The 11290-nt window shown below is 53.0% G+C and overlaps 1 protein-coding gene across 1 annotated transcript; it reads right to left on the bottom strand.

The window, feature by feature from the left end:
- Window positions 1-278: 278 nt before the first annotated feature.
- LOC117435879 (oligodendrocyte transcription factor 2) lies at window positions 279-1526 on the bottom strand. The gene is given in 3 exon segments (XM_034060000.1): window positions 279-464; window positions 466-1195; window positions 1499-1526. Coding segments are annotated over 2 exon segments (879 nt in total). The 5' UTR covers window positions 1159-1195; window positions 1499-1526.
- Between the last annotated feature and the right edge of the window lie 9764 nt (window positions 1527-11290).

The following is an 11290-nucleotide window of genomic DNA, read 5'->3' on the forward strand; positions in this document are numbered from 1 at the left end:
GGTTCCTCCACTTGCGACGAGCTTAGGACTGTTTTCCCCTCCCAGCGGAGTAACCGACAACAAGGTAAAATCAAAACAGGGAGGATGCGCTGGCGTTTGCTCGTGTCAGGCTGACGTTCCCAGCGTTTTGGGAGTAGGGCATACCCCGGGCCGGCTCCATCCCCTCCTGCCGCCCCTCCTGCAGCCCCGGGAGCGAAGGGGGCTGACGGACGGACGGGCGGCCGTGTCTGTAGGTCCTGCAAGTGCTGGGGCGGCCCGGGGCGGCCCCGCCGAGGGGCTCATTTGGTGTCAGTGGCTAATCTGGGGAGGCTGGCGGTGCCCATGCCGGAGACGTGGTGGTGCGGCGGGGCCGACACCTGACACATGCTGCAGGGGCAGGGCATCCCCCCCCAGTGCTGGAAGCCGCTGCCCAGAGGGGCGGCAGCGGCGGCGGCCGAGGGAGACTTGAGGAGCCCATGGGGGGGGCCGGATAGAGCTGACGGCCGAGAGGCCGGAGCCCGGCAGGGAAGCGCTGGAGACAGCGGCGGGGGGCAGGATGGGGTGGTGCACTGGGTGCGAGGCCGGGTGGCCCGGGTGGCCGGGCAGCGGGGCGGAGTGGGCGCCCATGCCGCCGGGGCAGGCGGCGGGGTGGAAGCCGGCGTGGTGCCCGCCGTAAATCTCGCTGACGAGGCGCTTCATCTCCTCCAGGGAGTTGGTGAGCATTAGGATGTAGTTGCGAGCCAGGAGGAGCGTGGCGATCTTGGAGAGCTTGCGCACCGACGGGCCATGGGCATAAGGCATAACCTCCCGCAGCCCGTCCATGGCGATGTTCAAGTCGTGCATCCTCTTGCGCTCCCGGCTGTTGATCTTCAGCCGCAGCTGCTGGAGCTCCGGCTCCGTCATCTGCTTCTTGTCCTTCTTGGAGGAGGACGAGGAGGACGAGGAGGAGGATGAAGACGAGGACTTGAAGCCCAGCTTGTCCACCACCACCACCCCGGCAGCGCTCATGGCGCTGCGCAACTCGGCGCTCAGCTCCGGCGGGGAGTCGCTCTGCGTGGAGCTGGACACGGTGCCGCCCGTGAAGCCCCCGCCGCTGCCTTTATTCCTGGCCGTGAGGAAGAGGTCATCGGGCTCTGGGGAGGACGGGCGGCTGGAGACCAGGCTGGCGTCCGAGTCCATGGCCCGCCGGGCGGGACGGCGGCGCGCACCGGGCTGCCTGCGGGAAGGTGAGAGAGCCCGCAGGCGACCCTCGGTCAGAGCCCGCCGAAACTTAGCGGGGCTTCGCCGCCTCCCGCCCGACACGTCGGGGAGCCCACTCCTCAGCGGGACCGGGGACCAGCGCCCACGGCGAGTCAGGTCTCGCTGCCCGCCCGCCTCCAGCCCTCGGGGGGGTTTCTCCCGTCCCGTCCCGTCCCCTCCCTCCAGGTCCCGTCAGTTCCCTCCCTCCCTCAGCGCTTCTCCCCCGGGCCGGCGGCTCGGGGGTACAGCGCCGGGGGGCGAGGGCGCGGGGGGCACTTACCGTGCGCTGGGCGGCCGTGGGGAGCGGCGCGCCGTGACGGGCGAGCACGGCAGCAGCGCGCACCTTGTGGCGGCGGCGGCGGCGGCTTTATAGCCACGCCGGGGAGGAACGATGTCACCGGGCGGGAGGGGGGCTGCGCCAATCGGCGGCGGCGGCGGAGGGGGGGGGGAGGCTACCGGGGGGAAGCGGCTGATGTCACCGGGGCCGGTCCGGCTCGATGGGGCGGGCGGCCGGGGAGGGGGGCCGACGGGCGGCCGCGGCGCGGGGAGCCCGGCGGGGGGGCGCGGCGGGGGAGAGGGACTTTTGTCAAATCCATAATAAAATGCAACAATGACAGCGCCGGGAACAGCTGTTGGGGGGGCGGGACGGGAACGGGGACGGACATGGGACAAACAGCCCCCGGCCCCGCCGCCGCCGCGCCCTCGGGGCGGCAGAGCTGCTGCTCCCGCCAGCACGTCCGTGTTTCCCTGTGCCCCTTCCCGTCCCGCCGGGGAGCGCTCAGCCGCGGCCCTGCTACGCGCACCGGGCGGCCGGAGCGCTTCCCTCGGCGGGTACCTCCTTCTGCACCCATCCCGGTCGTTCTCTCCCCCCACTCCTTCCTCCCCTTAAGCGCTGCAAAGGGAGTCGAAGGGGGAGAAGAAGAAAAGCGATTTTGGCCACTTCGTTCCACACAAACGGATTTCCCCGCGGAGGCCACCGGGCGGTGAAGGGAAGCCCCAGAGGGGACCCCCGACTCCGGCCCCGCAGAGACCGGGAGAAGAAGCCCAGGTGGCCACCAAACCCTTCCTCCAAAGTGCCCTCCAGTGAGTCCGTAGCAGAATAGGGGAGAGAAAGAAAGCAGAAAGGACATTAACAAACAAATGACGTTCGGAAATGCCTCACTCCTCCCTCCGCGCCTCGCCCGGCTCTCGGAGATCTCTCTCGGCCCGGCTTCTCCGTGCAACAGGGTCGGGGCTTCCTCCCACCGGGGTAAATCCCCCCTGCATCCCTCCTCCCCCAGGTCCTTTTGCCTTTGTTGTATTATTTTTACACCCGTGTGGTTCCCAGCTGGCCCGGCAAGCCTCAACCATCCGTTAAATATGTATTTAAAACGTTAAGAAGTGAAGCGTGGAAATGTGTTTCCCAACGGTTGCGGGGATGATCCGTAACAGGTCAATTAGGGAAAATCTGTCCCAGCGACAGCCGGGCCCGCTGCCGCCGCTCGCTGCCCGCCGCCCGGCGTGTGTCCCGCTGCCGCCCGACGGGCCCCGGGGCCGGGCCACTCGGAACGTGCCCCGGGCTATCCTCTGCCCTCGGTGCCCGCACCTGCCCGCGGGGCTGCGGAGCCCGGACGGCGGAGGCTGACGGACACCCCTCCTCCTCCTTGGATGGTGCTCCTCGGAGGGGTACTGCGGGGGGAGCTGGGGCAGAGCCCCGGAGGTGGGGGAGCAGCGGGGCGGGGAGGGGGGACACACACACGTCTGTGCAAACTTTGCATTTATTTCATGGTCGGGGAGCGGCGAGGCGGCAGCAGGAAGCCTGCCTCTGCCTTTTGACTGATGGCTCTATACGGTGCATTGTTGGAGCAGCATAAAACACCGCAACAACGAGCACAACTAATTAAGCCTCGGCGCCTTTCCCGGACAGACCTGGCCCGGGAAGACGGAACGGGCCCCGGGCCGGCCAGGCGGGGCGGCTGGATAGGAGAGGGGGGCACACCGGGGCCGCGGTGCTGGGGCGAAAACCAGGAAAATGCCGGCACCGCTCGTTCCCCTTTCCGCTTCTTAGGGCTTGGTAATTCTCCTTCTTAAAAGTCTGGGACCTTTACTTCTTAAAAGGTCAAACAAGTCTCCCCTCCGCACCCCAAAGGGTAGCGGGACCCTTTCTCCCCGTCGAGTTTGCAGCAACCCCACACGGCCACCGCTGCGGGTCAGCTCCGTGGGGCGGGTTGTCACCAGCCTCTTAATCATCCTGGGCATGGGACCAGGCAGGCAGCTCCCCACCAGGACCTGAGGGCTCCGGCTCGGCCGGGCAGGAGCACCCGAAGCCCCGGGAGCCAGGGCGGAGGCTGGCGAGGGCTGCCTGTGGCTGGAGCAGAGTTGGGGGGTACCTGACGGGAAACAACCGCTGGCCCCTGCCCAGGTTGAGTGGGGATGAGCAGCAGCCGGGCGCTGCCGGAGCACCTCGGGAGTCCTGGGGAAGGAGAATTGCTTAGCAGACTCCTCCCTTTTCCTTTTCCCCTTTTTTCTCTTTTCTCCTTTTTTTTTTCAATTTTCTTGTTTTTTTTTAACTTTTATCCTTTTTTTCTTTTCCTTTTTTCGTTTTTACTTTTCGTTTTCCTTCCTTTTTTCCTTTCTTTTCCTTTTTTTTTTCTTTTACTTTCTTCTGCTTGTTTCCATTTACTTCCTTCTGGTTTCCCCCATTTTTTCCTTTTCTTGCTTCCCCCCTTTTTCCATTTTTTCCTTTGCTCCCTTCTCTCCACCCCCCCACCTCCCCCACCTCCCGTCCCCCCCCAGAAGGAAGCCCTTGCCACGGCCTCTGAGAAACTGGGGTTTATGTCCGTAATGGGGCGAGTGATGCCTTGAATGTTCACCGTCCCTCTGTCTGGATGTGAATTCTGTCCCGCCTGCGGCCCGCGGGGCTTGCGCAGGGCCGGGGCTGCTGCCGTGCGGAGCGGTGGCAGCGAGGCGGTGCTTCTCTGCCGTCCTCGTCTGAAGGATGAGGGGGTGCAAGGGGCGATCTTTGCCGTGAGATATCAAATTCTCACACGTCCTCCCCTCGGTTCAGCAAGGCTCAGTACTGGAAACCTCCTTTCATTGTAGGCATGTCCCGGGAAAGCAGCCCGGGAGGGCTCCTTGGAGAAGCTCTTCACCTCACCTTGCTTTTGACACTAAAATGTGGAGCAGAGCCTATTTTCTTATCTATAAATATGCATTTTTTAACCTTTTTTTTTTTTTTATCGGGACTGCATGCAGCGAAGGCATGAGCGAAGGCAATCAGGGAACATGATGAAGTGATAACTTAATAAAAACCAGACTGTTGCTTTCATGTTGAAAATCACTTGGAATGTCATTAGATTATTACTCGGGATTGTTATTGCCTCTATTCCCCCAAGGCCTATGGCCCAGGGTCTTTTCCTCACGGATACCACACAGCCAAGCCAAAACTACCCCTTCCCGGCTGTAAGGAATCTAAGGCATCTGAAGGAGAAAGAGCCTGTGTGTGACCATGGCTTCTTGAGGATTGGCAGCTGAAAACAGTTTCAGTGATGCCTCAGAAACTGTAAAGCCTGATCCCCAGTGCTGTCTGCCTCCCATCTGTTAGCAGGGCCTTGGGATCCGAATTGGGCTTTGCAGCTCCAGAGCCTTTTAAACTTTGCAGTTGAGAGTGGAGTGTGGTCTTCAGGGAGCTCGCAGGGGTCACAGTTGTTGCCCATCCTCGCTAACAGCTCAGGACCAGAAATCTCAGCACCTGACACTGAAGACATGAAAACGTGGGGGTTGCCTGCAAGCTCTGTGCCCACTGCTTAAAGGTATGAGGGGAGATCAGGGCAGGGAATAACTTCCTGAAGGTTCAGGTTTGAACCTTTTCTTCCTTTTTGGTTTGTTTTTTTCTAATTTGTTTATTCCTCCCCCCCCCCCCCCCCCCCCCCCAGCTGTATTGCAATGAGCTTCAAATATTTTGGTTTTTGCTATTGTTCTGGACCTACAAGTGAAGTCCACCTGCCCAACTAACACATTTAATACCTGTGATCTCCAAGACTGGGACTCGAGTTCATTGAGTGGGGCAGACATTTCTATCCCCTTAGGGTTCTTTTTTTCGGTGCGGTAATTGTTTTTTGTTAACACGTGTTTGCTTGAAATGTTGGAGACACGTGGCTTTTGCCAAAACCTCAGCATGTCTTCCCATTCAATCACAGACTGGGAAAGCTTCACAGGAGTCACCAGGGGAAGTCTCAGCAATACCAGAGCTGATGTTTGTGATATTTGCTGGATTAAAAATATGCAGGGAATAGGCCATCTCCTATTCTCATCTAGCAGAAAAAAACTCTCTTTATAAATAAACTGTTGTCACTTATGACCCTGCTGTCATCCATGAGAAAATAATTAGATCACTATTTAAAACCCAGACTAGATTCTGTGTCTTACATCTTCCAGGCTCATTCATCCCTCCTCTCAAGCATGGCCATTTACTTGCACAAGTCTCACACCCATGAAAGCAACGGGGACTGACTTTCTCTGACCTTCATGTAGACTCCTTTTAATTCCTCAGTGCAGGTGTAAGACATAGAAGCTTTCTGACCACCATTTGTTGTGTTTAATGCAAGATGCTGTGGGGTTTTTTTTACAAGTCATAGTAGGATTTCACTTAAGATGTTGCTGGAGCAAAAACTAAAGATGCAACAGACAACTCCATCCCATCATTTTATTGCCTTAATGAAAGACAATTACTAAAGCTTATATACGAAGGCTAGGCTGAATGGGACTTTGAGCAACCTGGTCTAGTGGAAAGTGACCCTGCCCATAGCAGGGACATTGAAAGTAGATGATCTTTCAGGTCCTTCCCAGTCCAAACCATTCTATGATTCTATGATTGATTGCTGTTTAATTTTAACAGCTGCTATGTGTCACCATCAATTTCACTTCTCATTGACAATACCATCGCCTATGGGCAAATGAGGAGAAACAGACTGAAACACAAAGAAAGTGCTGTGCTGCTAGACCCATGTACTGCCCTGCTTGCATCTCCTGTCCTGGGCATCCTGGGCAGGCATCCATTGATTGCCATGTCATAAAGTGTTCAAGCTCTTCTCAGAATCAGCTTCATGCTGAGGTTTGTTTTTCAGTGCTGTGTAGAGAAATACCTGTGTGACACTGTTTCTGTGTGTCTGGCAAAGCATTTCCAGTCTGCAGAAATGTCACCTCACCAAGCAGAAGTCTGCTGTGCATCATGCCTTTCCTTGGACCCAGAGAAGGGAGGTGAAACCTGCCAGCCTTGGCTGCTGGTTAGTCAATGTACAGCTCTGTTACAATACTGGTGAAAAATTATGTGTTTAACTTTCCCCCAGGCTTGGTGCTGTCCCTCATATGCTAATCTTCCCAAACTGAGCTGCTGTAATGGGGAAGGAGCAGCGGGAACATCAAAAAGAAATCAATACAGCTGCTAAGATTTGCTTTTAAATGGACAGAGGCAAGGAAACAGAGCTGGAATTACGTACCTATGCTGTGGTTTGCCCAGCCTCACACAGTTTTTGGTTTCACAGGAGACAGAACTGGACTTCTCCAGTGAGGGGTTTTGCTCTGCACTGGCCAAGCTGGATACCAATGGGATTAGATCACCTATATGCTCAACCCAGGGAGCTGGTCTGAACTGCCTTCTTCCCATGGTCCCTGCAGTAGTGCCTGAATATGGGAAAGAGAAGTCTGTCATACAGATGAAAAGGCAAAGAAGCACCCACTTGTGCTGGGGCTATCTCCTCTGAAAAAAAAAAAAAAATAAATGAAGTGTCCTTGTTAGGGCTCTATTTAGTATAGAAAATCATATTTTACTCTCTTTTTATCCCCCCCACCCCCCCAAAATTCCCATATAATACAGGACAGACTTTTAGTTCTCATTTTGAGTTTCCTGGGCAGCTTTTTAGTTATTTTTTGTTTTCCATTCACCATCTGTGTGTACATGGCACCCCTGCTCTACCTCATCCCTTTTCCACTTCCCACATCTTTACTTTGATTGAGAAATGAGAAAGTCCTGGTAGAGTTCTAGTGATAAGCAGAACATGAAAATGTGGGTATGTTCTGCTTCCCATGCAAACACTCACTGGAAACAATTTTTTCCTTAGTTTATCCCTTTGTCCTGTCCCTGCCCTGTTCTCAGAAGAAAAATGCTGGAAAAATCCTGATGGTGATAGGCTAACGTATCTTCCTGACTGAGCCCCAAGAATTTTATTGCTGTACTCATCGTGGAAATGATCTACCACCTGACGGTGTTGGTGCCCTTCAGAATGGGTTTCATTTGGTGGCGACAACAGTTGGGCTCATGCTGAACCACTCCCTGGCCAGTGTTGCAGGAGACCCTTGACCCCTGGGATGGAGAAGTTCTCAGCTGATCTGTTCTTTAACGTGGTAAAAAAAGAGGACTAAAAGATAGCTGGGTAGAAGTCTATACTAGAAATTTGGTTAGATTTCTCCTCAATTTGTTGAGAGTTTTTGTGGGGCTGTTGCCTTCCCATGTTTTACAGGGACTTGCATTAATGGAGTAACAGCTGAACTAAGCATTTGGAATGAACATATCAAAGCCCTGAGTCTGTACGACACCATCTCTTGTCGCCCATGATGTCAAAGGTTGCAGTGAATGTCTCCCTTGCTTTCTGGGTGGCATTGTCCAGGACAGTGGCCCCAGCAGATGGCCCAAAAACCGCACCTCGGCCAAGCAAAGGGGGACCACATGTGATGAACCATAGATGTCTCATTAGCAAACAGGGGGGAAAAAAGCAAGGATGAGAAAAAAAGATAAAAAGGATACACAAAGACATTTACATATTTACATTGTTCCTCCCTCATTTCCAATTCTCCTTTAGCTGAAGTGTCAGTGGGCTCACTTTTCTCCTTCTGTTTGTATGTTTACTTGTGCTAAATAGATTATGATAATCAGGCACATAAATGCATGCAACTGTTATTATGGCATTTTAATCACAGAGTTTTTCACTGGAAGGCTTCATTAGAATTCTCATAATCTCACTTGTTAGTGTAACAAACAGTAATAAATGCCAAGGAACTGGGATTAAGTCAGAGACATTCAGACATTAAAGGAGGAATATGGAAATGTTGTCAAATCTCCGCATTATTTATTGAAATGTCACATAAACAGTTCAGGACTTTAAATATCTTACTCATTAGAAGGAGAGGATGTGTGGCCACCTGAAGATAACAATTATATTTTTTTAGAGAGTACTGGGACCATATGTCTCTCATCGACTCTTCCCAACTTTCCTGGGCCAGCCAGGCAATAACAACTTTCTAGCTGTTTGGTTATATTTACAAGCTCCATTCCCGAGATATTAAGCAGGGAGGGGGGATTACTCCTGGCCACCTGGACACAACACAGGAAGGCAGCGCATTGCCTTTCATGTGGCTCTTCTTTACCTTTGCAGAGCGATGCCCTCTGGACCTGCTCACAGTGGGGGTCCCAGCTTCACCAGCTGACCGTAGTGCTGAAGATCTGACACCATCTGAGGAGGCCTCCTGCCACCTCCTGCCAGCTATCCCTTGGCAACAGGAGGGAAGCCTTCAGTGATGTGCTAAGGTAGTCCACAAATGTACCCCACTGCAGCTCCCATGGGCTGGCTTCAGGGGTGCAGCTGAGGCAAGATGGGGATTTGCCACTGATTTTTAAGACCATAAAAAATGCAGCACATCCTTTGAAGTCCTGGGGAAATGTGCATTGCTGGGGCTGGGAGCAGGGCTGCACACACATGAGGCCCATGGCGATGCTTGCCTCGCCTCTGTTCATTAACCTGCTGCTGCAGGAAGGGATGCTACTAATAGCAGAAGAAACAGAAAATAGCTGTTTCTTTCACGCAACTCAGCCAACACGTTCGATATCGTGCAGGCAAGAACTCCTCCCACTCATGAATATGCACTTGTACTCTTCCCCCTGCATCCCGGGGATGGATGTGGAGATGGGCTGGAGGGTCTGGCCCCCTGCCACTGCCTGTGTAAAACACTTGAGCAGCAGTTATTCACAGTGGTTTGGGTCCCCCTCTTTTTCCTTTTGTGTTTTTCCTGTTAAGAACAAGAAGGAAAACAGAATACAAAGTAAGACCACACTCATATTGGGTTTCCCACTGTTTGGATTATGGCAGGTCATCCCTTGTTGCTGTCTAAGGTGTGCCCTTCCAGGTGTGGGGGAGATGCTGAAGTAGGAGAGCTGATTGAGTTTTGCATGTGCTGCTTTTCAGCATTCACCTGAGCAATAATAAGATTTGAAGGAATAGATGAACTCTCACTGTGACAAAACTTTTGATGATCCCAAAGGAGTGGGAACCTCCATGGGAATTAATCAAACCTATACTGGAACTGAAGTTTGGTTCCCTTTTCCAGAAAAAGAGACTACAGGAGGCACTGTATACGTGCTTTTCCAAATAAAACTCTCAATCAGGACCCTCTGAAGGCATGAGCTGTCATTCATCTGCTTGAAAAAGATAAAACCTGTATAGCACCATGATAGAAATAAAAAAAAGGTATTATCCAAAACTAAATGCTGTGCAAATGCTGTATCACCCGGGATTTTTAATGTTGTCTCAAATGCAAAAACCAGATGAGGGTTATCTGAAAGTACAAGTTTTGATGCTTTGGATCTGCAGTTCCTGTGGTCTCTTCCTCTCTCCTCTCCTAAAACACAAACCATCCAGAAGGGATTTATGTTCACAGGAGCCAATGCATCAGCCAGACCACTTGAAACCTGGAGGAAGTACTTTTGCACGTATGACAGCATTTCACAGTACTTGGTGGCCCTCTTGTTCTATGCTATGCTTGAAGAGCCCCTCTTTGCTTCATGAGAACAGTCCCCCCATTTTGATGCTTGTCACACTGTGCAAATGTGGGTGTTCCTGTGCTGTAGTTGCCCTCCTCCCTTTCCTATTTGAAAGATCCTTCACAGACAGTGCCTCCCCAAGCTGTGGAGCTACAAAGGTTGTTCTTCAGTTGGCTGGGGTTTTATGTACTTGCTGAAGGAAAAAAAAGAGGAAAGATTCTTCAGTTTTGGTAACACGCTGCCTGGAGTTTTGATCTTTTGTGTAACATGCTGAATTTATTACCTCGGGTTCTTCGCACTGTTCCTCCCTTTGCTGAGTGGTGTGGGGAGCTGTGCTTGCCCGGCTGGAGTGGCGGCCCTAACCCACTCCCACGTGCGCCTGGGGCTCGCTTCATCGAGGCGCTGCGATTTAAAGCACATGTTCCTTTGGAACTGCTTGAAGAAAATGTTCACAAGTGAAAATATAAATGCCTTAAATAACATTGTTTGCTTTAACAGTTCCACATGAAGCCTTCCCCTGTCAATCCATGGAGGATGCCTGGTGTGCTTTGCCAGAGACACACATCCTCCAGATCTGCATCCGAGGGTAAGGCTCCCACAGGAACTGTAAGGGTTTCATTGCCAAAACCCAACAGCAGCTGAGGCTCTGCTGTTCATGGCCACATCTTAGCTTAGCTGCTGGGGAGCTTGGCATGGAGGTGTGAGGAGGGACTGGAGCAGGGAAACCAGGAGGGCTTGGGAAGGAACCTGACCTACAAGGCAACAAAAAGGCTCAGGTCAAGCATCTTTTGAGAAAAGCTTGGGAAGGACCAGGAGTATTTACTGAGAGAGGGAAGAAATTCAAGCTCTTGGGAGAGGAAAAGGAGTAGGAAAGGTACAGTGGGAAAGGGGTGTTTCTGGGGATGGGGAATGGAGGGAAAGTAGGAAGTGATGCAGTTTTAGGAGTGAACTTCTTGAGGAGCAAGGAGGGGGGACAAAGGTGTTGGTGAGGAAGAATGGTCAAAGTAGGAGAAAAAACACTAAGGTTAGTTTGAAGGCTTTTTGGGTAATCCAAAACAAGGAGAAAAGTATATTCATTCTCAAAACATGAAAAGTATGGGAATGTAATTTTGAGGTCTACCAGTGAGGACATGGTTTATGCTGGTTGCCCCAAAGGCTTCTCCCCAAGCCGTATTTCCAACCCCCTTTCCTCCCGTCATAACTCTGAAGAGAAACAACCAATGTGTTGTACTGCCCTGGGCATAGGACACATCCTGATGAAGGGATCTGTGCCCTTGCTGA

This window comes from Melopsittacus undulatus, chromosome 2, assembly GCF_012275295.1.
Source record: "Melopsittacus undulatus isolate bMelUnd1 chromosome 2, bMelUnd1.mat.Z, whole genome shotgun sequence".
NCBI lineage: Eukaryota > Metazoa > Chordata > Aves > Psittaciformes > Psittaculidae > Melopsittacus > Melopsittacus undulatus.